Consider the following 14,320-nt stretch of genomic DNA (forward strand, 5'->3'; position numbering starts at 1 on the left):
GTCTTGGCTCTGATCCATCAGGGCTCTTACCTACTTTTCCTTTGATCTATAAGGAAAGGTGTGTGTATTTTAATGAAAGTTGGAATTCAAGAAAGGGACTTCCAGTATCACTCTGGGGGAGGTGTTGTGGGCTTCAGCACGGGAAGCTGCCTTATGTTGAGTTAGACCGTTGGTCCGTCTACACCAGCATTGTCTACACCAGTGATGACCAAACTTGTCCCTGCAGCTGTTTTGGGACTACAAAGGGACATCATCCCTGACCACTGGTCCTGTTAGCTAGGGATGATGGAAGTTGTAGTCCAAAAACAGCTGGAGGGCCAAGTTTGACCATCACTGGTCTACACTGACTGGCGGCAGCTATTGGGTCTTATTAAGCCATACTCTGGATCACTCGTAGTAATAGCCAATGTTAATGTTGCTCCTGAGTAGACCTGTTGGAACTGAGAGACATTACTATCTTAGGCCCATTCATTTCAGTGGATCTGAGTAGAACTTAGTCAGAAACAACTCAGGATCTTCTGAATGCAGAGCACCTGCTGTTTCACGAAGCTTTCACATCTCATGAACAAGACCCCCCCATTCTTTTCCTAGTTGCAAACTCCCTGGGGAACATTTTCTTTCTTGTTTTTAGAAGGGCTGTGGGGTTCAGTGGCTATGCACCCGCTTTGCACCTGAAATGTCTTGGGTTGTTTTCAGTTTTGTCCTCTCTGCCCTTGCAGATGGAATCAGCCCGCAAAGCTTGGGAAAACTCCCCCAGTCTCCCGGAACAGAGCTCTCCTGGGGGTGCTGGCTCCGGCATCCAACCTCCTGCCAGTGTTGGGGCTTCCAACGGCGTGAGCTACAGCTCCTTTGGTGGCGTTTCTGTACCGCCAATGCCTGTGGCATCCGTGGCACCGTCTGCTTCGATCCCAGGTACACCGTTTGCTCTCCTTCCTCTCTGTTTGCCTGCTGGTCCCCTGCTTTTCCTTCCCTTCTAGAAGTGAAATAAAACTGGTCGTTGTTAACAGTCGTACCAGGTGTACTTACTAGTGACCTTAGCTTCTCACACAATGGTGCCCACATATCCACAGAGGGACCCCTTCTCTTGGTCATGAAATGAGGGTGAGGGTGGTTAACTTTTCAAAGAAGAAAAGTACATGGAGCTGTGGAAAGAGTGATGCTGTTTCCCACTTCATCTTTCATCTCCATGTGCTTCTCAAGGCTCAGATTAATTCTGTTGGATATGACTTGTACCCAGTTATATAGCAAAGTGTGGTGGAGAGCTGGCATTGTGTGTGTTTTCCCAGAAATAGCAAGGCATTCTGGGAGATCCCTTCTTGCGTGCCCTCAGTCTCTGTGATGTTTTGCAATGGATCCTACTGAACCCTATGCTGTATGAGCAAAGGGCATTTGAAGAGATCCTGTGGCTGAGAGACTCGAATCTTGCCTGTCACTGGACCAGCTTGTTTCTGCTACTGTGCTGGGGACTATTTTAGGCAGAATTCATCTTCTCCTGAAAGATTTTAATTCTAATAAGATTTTCCCACAATACAGTAAAATTACAGCTATGAAAAATTAAAAAGAAGAAAACCAGGAGAAAAGAAAGGAACAGTAGAAATAAAGAGAGGAAAGAGAAAAAGAGAGATAAAATAAGAAAGGAAAATAAAAGAAACATTAGCCAAAAAAAATTTTTTTTACAGAACTTCCAATTTTCCACCTGCCATTTACATAATAGAATAAAATATGACTATTTAAAACTTTCAATCCATGCAAACATTCATCTTCTCCACTTTGCGCTAAATAGTATTTCTTTTAAGTTAAGGTGTCCCAGAATCATTTGTTTCCTTTTCCTGTGAAAAGTCCCAAGATATTTCCTAATTGTTATTATTAATAAATGCTAACCATATTTTTTCTTTTAATTTTACCTCTATTAATTCCCACCACAATTACTTCATATTGAATAACATTATTATTTTTTCATCCATTTCCATATTAAAGACTCCACTGTGATCACACATTGGGCCAATATTCCACTTTTGTTCCTCATCATATATCCTCTCGTTCATGTCCAGATCCATATGTTCAGTTGCATTTTCTGTTGTATTCCATTTCTTGTTGTATTTATGGTGGTATCCCGATCTTCTTCTTAAGGGCCTTCCACTTCATTTGTTTCAAATCTTTTTCCAGAGGTACTAGCATAGCTGTTATCACAACATTCTCTGAATTTGCTCCAAATTGTATGCAGAGTACTTTCTTTCTGCTAAAACTAAAAAAATACCAGGACTGAAGTCCCAAAGCTTTTCCCCCCTCTCCACTCCATCAACACCATATCCAAATAATTCTCCAAATCATTTGTGACTTTTATCTTCTACTTTCCCCCAAAATCCTTGTATGGATGTCATTTCCTTTTCCACACAATTATACATTTGATTATTTATTGATCCAGTTCTGCCAACTTTTCATCAATTTGTTCTGTGGCATCTGCATATTTCTCATATCCATTTTCTACCTCATATTCCTCTAGCTTCTTTTTTCCTTCATCATCTGGCTCATTTCCTTCATCACATATTGAGCTGATCATTGTTAATTGTTCAGCCATCAATTGGCTAAACAAAACCAACAATCACTGGTTGAGTCCTATTGAATGCTTTTAATGTTTCTGGTTATTAATGGCCATTCAATCCACCTAAATCTATCCTCCTGCAAAACTACAATCTTGGGCTTCTCTGTTATCTCAAAACAAAATCTTTTTCTCACAGCTAATGATAATTACTCTACTTTCATTTTCTTGAGTTCTTTAGTGCCAGCGGGGGGGGGGGGGGGGAGATACCGGAATTTCTATAGTCTCGTTTTAATCTTTCTTGTCCACCACAGATCAAGCTTTCCACTTTGCATTGGACACTTAAACAGTTAATTTCCTTTCAGTTTTTCCAGAAACAGAAGGTGATATTCAAAGATTTTCAGATTGTAGATTTTCCCCAGCAGATGGAGGGATCTCTCATTACAGTTCCCTTGTTCTAAACATGTTTTAAAGGGTTTTAAAAAGAGGGTGTAATTCTGTTACCTGTTTTCAATTGAACGTGTGGAGTTTGGGGATGGTGGTGTTCTCTGCCTGCCAGCTCCCATCTGAGCTGCGAGGCATAGAAAAACTGCTTTGATCCAGATGTCCTGAGGTTAACTTTCTTTGATCACCGTATCTCCAGAGTGATTAATAGAGCCAGACTATCTGTCTGGCTATTAACTATCACCAAGTAATTATCTTCTGTCAGCCAGAGCTAGCAGAACGATCTCTGAAGCACCATGCCTCTCTCCCAGAAACGAGGATTTTAATTTTATTAATAATTCAGAGCACACCTATCTATAGACATACCATACCTGAGCCATATCCGCTTAAGAAAGAGTGTGTCACCTAACTCAGTGTCTTTCTCTATCAGCCACACCCACTCGCCCCCAGAATTATTCTTTAAGAATTTGCTTTGATTCAGTTGCCCTGAATCAGTAGCCATTTACTAGGGATGCTTATTCAGAGCTTGAAATGACTGTTTACTTGCATTCACATGATGCATGAGCTTCATTTGCATTTTAAAAAACAAAACAAAAAGACCTGAGTTAATGAAATGGGAAGTTGGGTTCTTAGTGTCAGTATATATAGTATGCAGTGTTGAGTTGATGGATTAGTCTAAACTCTACTTTTTCCAAATATTTTTATTGAGTTGTTTTTTTTAAAAGAGATCAGTTGTCACAATTGTCAATAAAGAAATAAAGAATGCAGCTATGTGATTTATCAGGTTGAAAATAAAACATATGTGTGGTCTATAATGTGGTCATGTTCAGATAGTTAGTTAGATAGACAGATAGAGATACAGTGGTACCTCGGGTTACAGACGCTTCAGGTTACAGACTCCGCTAACCCAAAAATAGTACCTCGGGTTAAGAACTTTGCTTCAGGATGAGAACAGAAATGGCGCGGCGGCAGCGGGAGGCCCCATTAGCTAAAGTGGTGTCTCAGGTTAAGAACAGTTTCAGGTTAAGAATGGACCTCCGGAACAAATTAAGCATGTAACCAGAGGTACCACTGTATAAAAAGTAACCTTGAACTCAATCCAGACACTCACAGAGACTTGCAAAACCTGTTCCAGTGTTGTCATTTGAGGCCCCAGTGCCCTTGGTAGCATGAGGCACTGGTTTATTAGCTTGAGCTGGTTTGCTTCCTGCAGCCTTTCCTGTGACCTGGTCACAGTGATCTATGCTCCAGTAACCTTCTGGTTGGATTACTGTAATGTAATCTATGTGCGTCTGCTATTGAAGACAAGATGGAAGGTGCAGGGAGTGCAGGATTTGATTCAACCACATTAATTCATATCACATCACTTTTTAAAAAACAGCACTGGCTGCCTCTTCGCTTTTGATCCCAGTGCATGATGCTGTCGTTTACCTATTAACATTGCATGTGTCTTGGAACCCAAATACCTGAAATAGCATCTCTTCCAAATACGCCTGCCCAGTCTTAAGATGGTCAGTTGAGTAGCCTTAAGGTGTCTTAATGTTGTCTGTTTTCTGAGTACCTTCCCTCGGGGAAGTGTGTTATGTCGCTGCAAAGGAAACAGCCGTTTCTGTGGTGGCGCCCTCAAATTTAGCGTGTCCTCTCCAATGAGATACGACTGGTACCACATTGCCATCAGTTCAGTCCCAAGTTACAATATTTATTTTAAATTATTATTTCCCTAGGCATTTTAAGTTAATGTTACTTACTCTGCTTTATAGTTTTAAAAGTTTTTAGCCGCCTCTTATTTTGTTACCGTATTTTGTTTTATTTTGTTTATTACATTTATATCCCACATTTCCTCCAGCGGGCTCCTCTTCATTTTATCCCTGCAACTACCCTGTGAGGTAGGTTAAGCTGAGAGGCAATGGCTGGTCGAAGGTCACCCTGTGAGCTTCATGGCTGAGTAGGGGATTTGAACTCTGGTCTCCCATGTCCAAGACACTAACCACTACACCACACTATATGTTTGGGTATTAACAGATGTCCATGTTTTGCCTCATGTTATCCCCTTCCCCATCTATTTCCAACCCATCTGGTTGTGGGTTGTGTCTATTTCAGTAAGATGTAAACAGATTTTGTATTGGTCATATCTATATCTACATCCTTTTATCATATATATATGTTCAAATAGAATACTTCAGGTTGTATTCAATACTAGTCCTCCTCAGACCAGACCCATTGAAATTAACAGACCTAAAATAGCCTCCTTCTGCACTGTACATTTACATCACTATTTATACCACTTTGAACTGTCAATGGCTTTCCCTAAGGAATGCTGGGAATTGTAGTTTGTTATTAGGAGACCCCTGTTCCTTTCTCAGAGTTGCAATTCCCAGAGTGGTTTAACAGTCAGTCCCTCTTCTCAGGGGACTCTGGGAATTGTAGCTTTATGAGGGGAATAGGGGTGTTCTAACAACTCTCAGCACCCTTAACAAACCACAGTTTGAGGGTTCTTTGGGGAAACCATAACTTATTAAAGTGGTATCTTAATGCTTTAAATGTACTGAGCAGATGGGGCCTCCGTTAGTCATTTCCATTAATTTCAGTGAGCCTGCTTTGAACAAGACCACAAGGAGGATACAACCCATTCCAACTACGTCATGATTTCTAGTAATACTTTGCTAAGGGTTGTGTGCTACTTGGAACAGATCCATTGAAATCAATAAGACTAAATGGGTTATGTCCATTCATTTCAGCGGGTCTGCCCTGAGTAGGACCGGCATCAGATTTGCAACCCTTTGAGATCCGTAATGTGGGAGTGTGTCTGGTGAAAGGAAATGCTATTTGCTTGTATTCCCTGAAAGCTTTTTATCCAGTCATATGAAGGGCAGTCTAGGAATACTCAAAACAGGTGGGAAAGAGGACAGACGTGTGTGCCCTTTTCGTAGGTCACTTTCCCCCTTCTTTTCCTGCCCCATTAACCTGCCTCCCTTTGCATTTAGGACCGTTATGGCAAAGGAGTGCAGAAGTAGGATTCTGGAGTTCAGTATGGGGTGGGACCCCTGTATCTTTGATGGCCGGGTGGAAGGGAGATGGTGAGCAGAAACGCCTTCTTCTACCCACTTCCCCGCCTCTCCGGAGTGAATGGGATTAACTGTTTGCCATTTCCCCCCCTCTCTCTGAAAAAAATATGATTCTAGGTAACCACATCCCACCCCTGTATCTAGATGGACACGTCTTTGCCAGCCAGCCACGTCTCGTCCCCCAGACAATACCCCAACAGCAGAGCTACCAGCAGGCAAGTCAACTGGGTCTGTGCAGATATGTTATCCAGGAACGTTGTTAATATTTTATTTATTATGACTGGGCCTGTGCATATGTATTATTAAGGGAAGTTGTTCTTATTGCTGCGTTTGTGCAAATGTGTTATCAAGGAGTGTTATTATCTTCATAATCATCACCATCTAAGGCATTGGTCTTTGACTGGTGGGTTGAGATCCACCACTGGGTTGTTGTCCTTTCTGTGGTAGGTCATGGCAGCAGCACCACGGCTGAACAAATATATAGGGGCAGGAGATTAAGAAACAGGTCCTCAGATACATTTTTGGGTTAAAGGTGGATTCTGGACCTGGAAAAGTTGATGGCTGATTCTAAGGAGTTTTAACCAATGTAGCACTGAGTTAAATCCTCTTAGCGGTATATGTGTTTCCACTGGCAAAAATGTTTTGCACCAGTGGTGGAACATTGCTGTGCAAGAGAATGCATCCAAGCAGGCTGCTGGTGACTTAGTTGCACAAAACATTGCACAACCTGTTCCCTGGCTAGTTTCTGCTGTTGCGGCTCTTGTGTTGGATTCCTCCTCTGCTTAACATTAAAGCTCGCCCGTCCACTGGCAGACAGAGAGTGTTGCATACGGCCCTGGATTTTTACCCTGCCTTTCCTCCAAAATGAGTCCAGAACAGCAAACAGCAAGACAAGGTGCAAAAACAAAAAGGAATAAAAACCTTTGACAATCTTGCATGATGACAGAGCTGCCAGGCAGATTTGGGGGCTCGTCTCAAAACACTGAGATGGTGCTGGTGAACGTTGATAGCTACAGCAGCAGCCTCCCCTACCATCTGCCTAAAAGTGAAGAAATAGATATACCTCTTTTTAGACTTTTGCAGAATTCTATGTGGGATTGGCAGTGCTTGCATGTGAAAGTTGGCATTTATCAGACTTAGAGTGTTAGCTCTGCTGCATGCACCTAGCTGTAGCTCATTCTTTGCCTGTTGTTGCCAAAATCAGAGAGTTTTGAGTGCTTTTGAATAATTCCAACTGCCTGCCAAGAGGCTTGAAGCCATGAATGCCATCACCTGATGGGTATTTGCCAGTAAATAATAGAGAGGAGGGAACCCAAAGAGGGAGAGGGATATGAAGTCAAGAGCAGCAGGTTTTCATGGAGGCAGAAATGGTAGTCTGCGCCACAAGATGCTTCCCTTCCCTTTTGGTCCAGGAAGCTTGCTGCCTTGATCTCACCTTCTTGTTGTTTTTTCATACTCTTTGTAGGCTGCAGCTGCTCAGCAGATCCCCCTCTCTCTTCACACGTCCTTGCAAGCCCAGGCTCAACTCAGTCTGAGAGGTGGCCTTCCTGTTTCACAGTCCCAGGAGATCTATAGCTCAATCCAGCCCTTCAGGTAATGGGATCCCAAGCAAGTCCCTCCTTCCTCCCCTCTCCCCCCCCCCCCCAGTCGGCTAGGGCTCAATCGACTTCTTCAGAGAATGAAATGCTGCTTCGGGGGGGGGGGACCCCCCATACCCCTGTTTCACATAAGCAAGGGAAATTAGCAGTAGGTTTTCTTAGTAGTGGAAGCAGAATGGAAATTATATAAATGTTTGATGATTGATTGTTTGGACACACTGAAATGAGTGGGTCACGACTTAATTTCAGTAGGTCTACTCTGGGTGGGACTAGCATTGACTACAACCCTACATCTGGGGTCCCCAGACTGGTACCCTTAAACTACTACCCGCTTGGCCCCTCTGCTCTGATCAACCCGTTTTTAAAAAACGTTTGGGGGTTTTTTATGGGGGGGACAGGCATTCCCTGCTTTTTTGGTCTCTATTATTTATTTTGAGTGTGTAGATAGGACGCTTGTTTATGTTGGTGGTGGTTGTGTGTGTGTGTGTGTGTGAGTGAGAGAGAGAGAGAGAAGGTTCTTAGAATTACCTGTTTTCCCTTCTGTGAAATGTTGTGGTCCCCACAACAGTTTCTCAGATACACAAAAGGGCCCTGAGGCCCAAGAAGGCTGGGCAAAACACAATTAAATGAATTTGCACAGGATACGGAATTCTCCTCTTGGCACAGGACTTTATAGAGTTGTAAAATATACTGTGTACATAACCTGGAGCATAGAAGTTGGATATGAATAGCAGAGACCCAGAGCTGGCAGCCAACATTCCTAAATCCTACCTCAATGTCTCACTCAGACGTGGCCAAAACAGTACCACCTATGCACGAAAGGAAGGTATCAGCAAACTCAAGGCAAACACTGAGGTTTGTGCACATCTGCCTTGCATCCTTTTAGGTCTCAGGTCTACATGCATCCCAGCCTCTCCCAACCCAACACCGTGGTCCTGACTGGGGGCACTGCCCTGAAGCCTCCATATTCCGCCTTCCCAGGCATGCAGCCTTTGGAAATGGTGAAAACTCAATCCGGATCCCCTTATCAGCCAGTTAACGGGAGCCAGACCCTGGTGTATGAAGGCCAGATCAACCAGGCTCCCGGTATGGGAGCCTCACAGATGATGGAATCGCAGCTTACACAGGTCAGGGCGCTGCTGCTGTCATGAGGCTGGTGCTCAGTGTGCGTATCATTCTGTCTCTTCCCAACCCCCCCACTCCTGTGCTTGCATTGATAAGGAGTTGCTAGCTTCCTGCCTGGAAAAAACATTTGCCAAAATGTGGCTTGAGACATGAAGCTTGCCTTTGCGCATGTCTAAAAAGATAGTAGAGTAGACAGGTGCTGATATTCTTCTGTTCGCACCAGAGGGGTTTCATGGACACAGATGGTTTTCAAAAGTTGCTTAGTTTGCTGTTTTAGAACTGGCACAGAAGTATAGAGGTGGGGTTGGGGAGCATCTCCAGTTTTGTGTGTGTGTGTGGTTCTTTGTACATGCAGGTCCCGCTACCAGAACGCTTGCTCTCTGAAATCTTAGTTATCCAGACACAAAGAATTATCACCCAAAGCTCACAACACAAATGGCTGATTTAGTTAGCCAAATGGCTGGTCGGCAGCAGCAGTTTCGAGCAGAAAGGGAGGGAGATCAGACAAATCCCATTTTTGTTTGGCTTTTGCAGCAGCTTAAGGCAAAAAGTATGGAGGGAGAAAGCATGTACTAGAAAGGTTCCCATAGGAAATAATGGAAATCATCAGCTCACCTAGTGAACAATTTCCTGGGAACACATTATGTTTGGAAAGCAGGAACTGTGTGTATAATAGTAGTCTACATTCCAGTCATGTGGATGTGTGTGTGTGTGTGTGTGGAGGGTCCTTCTGCCACCCCCACTGCCATCCAACATAACCCCCACTGCCATCCAGCATAATCGAGGACACATTCCAGTCAAACAAAAGAACTGCAGCAACAGGACTGGTGACCTGGCGAGGGAGCCAAGAGCCAGATGGGGAGGCTGCAGTTAGCCCCTGAGCCTGAGGCTTCGCCACCCCTGTATAGACCTGGTTGCTTTTATCTGAACACCCCAGTTTTACCTGTGTGAGTTGTTCAGACGTCAGATTACTTCCAGCTTCTCTGAGCTATGCTTCTCTTACCTTTTAAAATTGGAATATATGAGGAGTAAATTGATCCAGATGCAACAGCAAGCATGTTTTTAATGTGGCTCTTCAAGACGCTCGTTGCTTTCAGGAAACAAACTGTAACAGGGTTGGGAAGGCCCCTTTGAAAGGCCATCTGGCATTGAAGCACTTAAGATAATTTGGCGGAAAGTTGGTGCGCGGCTTAATCCTTTTATAGCAAACAGAAGACTTCAGGATGAGATACTCTTGTAGACACGGTTGGAGGAAACTGAGAGGCAGATGGGGAGGGGAGGTTTTATCCCTGCAGAATCCTTTCACCACTACAAAGCATCTTTTTTGTGAAAAGTATTAAATATCAGCAAACATTACCGTTGGCTGGAGGAAGGAATTAGTGGTTGGGCATTCTGTATATGCTCTCCCCTCATTTCTTCCTCATGTGCGGCTGGGAAGGCGGATAAACCATGGTTTAATTTCACTTTCCTGGCTCGTCATTGTGTATGATCCAGGAAACATGGTTTAAACCAGGGGTCACCAGTGGTACTCCCACGCGCCCAGTGGCGCCCTTGAGACCTTCCTTTGGTCCCTACAAAGCCTCTTAGCCCCCTCCCCTCTTGCTGCTCCTTTGGTCATGATGTGGTAAGAATTTACTTGTAAGCCACATCTTAATGGTTCATGCCCAGGTGAGGGAATAACACCTTAAAGAAAAACGCAACCAAGAGAGATATACAAACTCATCATCCGGTAGGGACCCAATTTGTTAGAGGAGCTGTTGCAGTAGAGCAGCGTCCAAAACCAGTAGTTCAGTGAACCACCAGTTTAGGGAACTGCCCCAGAGACACATTTTAACAATGCTTTTACAGGGTTTTCCAAACACAATACGTCATTAGCTCTTAGCACGCATACAGAAAGAGAGGCCACCGGTCAAGGGGTTAAAACTGTCTTGCTCCGTTATATTACCTTTCCTTCATGCAGACAGATAAGCTAGAAATTTAGTAGTTTGTAGGTTCACTCAGTACATAGCTCATATAAGACAGAAATACAAGAATCAAACAATTCATTGATAGTAATCTTCTATACAGAGAATAAATGCAATTGCTGTAGGAGATAGAAGGCTACTAAGTGACTACAGCAAAAAAGTTGTATCAGTGATGTGGTCTGGTGGTTGTCTTTTGCCCCGTGAAAAGTGCATAGAACAGAAGGCGGAAGTTGGAAGAACAATGTTCTTTCTCGTTTCCTCTTTCATCTCTATGTGCGTTTCAAGGCTCAGGTGAATTATTTTGCCAGATTCCTTGGAAAAGTGGTGTGTGTGTGTGTGCATTCTTTGTCTGGGTGGGATGATCCAGGGGAGGGGTTGGTGAGAAGAGACCGGGGGTGGTGGTGGTCCCCTGGGCACTTCTCAAAAGACAAAAAGTTTTTATCTTGGGAATTAGCTATTCCCAACGCCAAAACTGTTATGGTCCCTGGGAAGCAGCATTGTGGCTACTTCTCATTATTGCCTCTCAAGTAACTGTCTGCTCATTAACACGCAGCTAACAATGTCAATGCCGGGCTCCCAGCTCCCGATGGCCCGTTACGGTTCTGGCCAACAGCCCCTGATATTGCCACAGTCCATCCAGCTCCCCCAAGGCCAGAACCTGTCTGTTGGAGCTCCTCGCAGAATTCTCTCGCCTGGTTCTCAGCCGCCTGTCCTTGCTTCGAGCAGGGAGGTAAGGACCCACAGGGTGTGTATATATGTTAATTGATTTTTTTTTAAAATAACCTATTTCTATTATTAACATACTTTTTCAAATTCACAACCTCGAGGCTACACTACTGTAATGCACCCTGCATGGAGTTGCCCTTGAACTCATTCTAAGAAGCTTCAAGCAATTCATATGGCATCTCATCTCCTGACAGATTTAGGAGTGTGGCGAGCATGTTAACAAGATCTGCATTGGCTTCCAGTTACCTCGCAGTTGTCATTTGCCAAGCAACTTGGGTTTTCTTACTTATCTCAAAGGTTGGGGGGGGGGGGGGAGAAAGATGACTAAGAGAGAGAGAGATGTGAAACAGGTTTTTATAAAGTCATGAATGATCTGGAGAGACTCAAATCCCATCTCTGCCACTGCAGTAGAACTCGAGGTCATCCAGAGTGAATTTGTTTGGCAGTAGATTCTGGACAGACAGTAGGAAGTACTGTGCCACACGATGTATCCCTAACATGTAGCGCTCATTCCTCCACAATGTGGTAAGGAGATTAGACAAAGTCATGGAAGAGAATTGGTCTGTAATTGTGACTGTCGTGTCCCCTCTGCACTGTACATTTAAGGCATGTCTTGTCTTTTCTTCACTCAAAGAATCTTGGGAAGTGTAGTTTGTTAAGTGAGCTGAGAGTTCTTAGAAGATCCCCAATTCCCCTCCACAAAGCTACAGTTCCTGGAGTTCCCCGCAAAGAGGAATTGACTGTTAAACCACTCCGGGAATTGTAGCTCTGAGAAGAGAACAGGAGTCTCCTAACAGCTCTCAGCACCCTTAACAAAGTACAGCTCCCAGGATTCTTTGGTCTGTGGGGAGCCATGACTGTTGGACATGGCATGATAACTGCTTTAAATGTATAGTGCAGCTGGGGCCTATGGTTTGGGATAATGTCTGAAACTGAGCCAGAATCTCTTTCCCATCCTCAAGATGGTGAAGTATTTTTGTGAAAAGGAAATAACCCTGCAACCTGTTCCTTTCTCCTTCCAGTCCTCGCATGTAGAAATGAAAGGATTCCACTTTGCAGATGCAAAACAGAATGCTCCCACAGCAGGGTCCATTCCATCGCCTCACACATACAGGTGAAATACAGTTTTGATTGCTGCAGGTTTATTTTTGTTGAGTGGGATGGAGAGAGAGCAGGGAAAGGGAAAGGTTCCCCCTCCCAAATTTGCATGTATAAATGCCTATGAAATTTGTTAATTTAATTCTAATCTTAAGAAACTTATATGTTAAACAAGGTTTATTTAGGGGTTCTATCCAGTGTTAGTTCTACTCAGTCAATCCACTGAAATTGATGGGTATGCCTAACCTTAATTTCATTGGTCTCCTCTGAGTTGCATTTAGTGAGATCCAGTTAGCTTAATCAGGTTTTATTTTAATGATCTCCTGAAAAGGTGCCCCTGATTTTCTCATTTGCAGATTTTTAACATTTTATTATTTCTAATACAGTCGTAAAATCTGCAGAGGGGAAGTGTAACCTTAAAAAGACATCCCCGCTGTTTTTGCTTACAGAAGGGAAAGATTGTGGGTAAATAATATTCCACCTGCTTTGCCTGCAGAAGGTCCCAGATTCAATCCCCAGCATCTCCAGTGTGAAAGATTCCCCTTCTGAAACCATTTTCCCTGTCCCGCTGTCAACAATTATGATTGCTTGGCGTTTTAATTGGCTGTATAAATAGCTGTGGATATTGATAGCATTATTTGACTAAGGATCCTAGCTCAGGGGCAGAGCATCTGCTTTGTATGCAGAAGGTTCCTGGTTCAATTCCTAAAGGCATCTCCAGGTAAGGATGGCAGGTAGACTCGCTCTCTGAAAACCACTGCCTTTCAGTGTAGATAGTATTGAGCTAGGTAGACTAGTGTTCTGTCTCTGTACGAGGCAGCTTGCCTTTCCTCTAACCTGGATGGGGATGCTTCTTGCACATTTACTTTGGTAGCACAGGGATGGAGAAGCTGTGTGGTTGGACTGCAACTCCCATCAGCCCCAGCCAAGCAACACGAGAGTGGTCTCAGATGATGGAAGTTGTAGTCCAGCAACATCTGGATGGTCACAGGTTCCCCACACCTGATCTAAAAAGCTTGCTTCAGATCCATTGGGTTGGATCCATAATCCTTTGCCTGCTTGAGCTTGGTTGGTTGGGGTTGATGGAGAGCTACAGGTCCCCCTACACTTGATGTAAAAGAGCCAGTCAGGCTGAGCTGGTCCTCATTTCACCATGGTTTAGTACTACATGCATGAGCGGGAATGAGCCTAAGTGAACTCAGGCTCAGATGCTCTCTCCTCCTCCCATGTGTCCAGGAGAAAGCTTTCTGCTCTGTGTAGTTTCAGTTTCCATGAGTCTTGGGTTGTCCTTGCATAGAGACCACAGACTGTGATTTAAAACAACCCTAGTCAGGTTCTTAACAAGCCAGCTTCAACCCATGGTTTATGAAGCTGGTCTGCTCTGTAAACCAGAATTTGGGTGGTATCTGGTGCTGGTCCTACTCAGAGTATACCTACTGAAGTTAATAAACATGACTAACTTGAGTTCATTAATTATAGTGGGTCTACCATGAGTAGGGCTTAGTTGAAAGCAACCCTTGGTTTTTAAGCCACAAGGTATACTTCATACCTAACACTCAGGTTCATGCGCACCAGAGTGCTAAATCAGAGGTGGGGGCCACATTTCCTCATGGGCAGCCTTCTAGGAGCCAGATGCAGAAGAGGGCTGGGTAAAGGAAATGACTCCATCATGGCCCATATTTTATTCTCAAAGAGATTTCAAGGCTGAACAAGGGCACTCCTCTTGGGGTCTGGGAATTCCTGCTTGCATCCAATGTTAGT

At 43.9% G+C, this 14,320-nt stretch overlaps 1 protein-coding gene across 1 annotated transcript in view; it reads left to right on the forward strand.

Annotated features, from left to right (window-relative positions):
• The window catches only part of PRRC2B (proline rich coiled-coil 2B), a gene marked incomplete at its 3' end in the record, with an annotated part of 58,218 nt that extends 45,639 nt beyond the window's left edge, over positions 1 to 12,579 (forward strand). Inside the window, 6 exon segments of the mRNA XM_080989524.1 lie at positions 720 to 912; positions 6,166 to 6,263; positions 7,514 to 7,641; positions 8,533 to 8,773; positions 11,289 to 11,465; positions 12,484 to 12,579. Coding sequence (XP_080845650.1) covers positions 720 to 912; positions 6,166 to 6,263; positions 7,514 to 7,641; positions 8,533 to 8,773; positions 11,289 to 11,465; positions 12,484 to 12,579 — 933 coding nt within the window.
• Positions 12,580 to 14,320: the final 1,741 nt, after the last annotated feature.

This window comes from Podarcis pityusensis, assembly GCF_964106645.2.
Source record: "Podarcis pityusensis genome assembly, chromosome: Z".
Lineage (NCBI taxonomy): Eukaryota > Metazoa > Chordata > Lepidosauria > Squamata > Lacertidae > Podarcis > Podarcis pityusensis.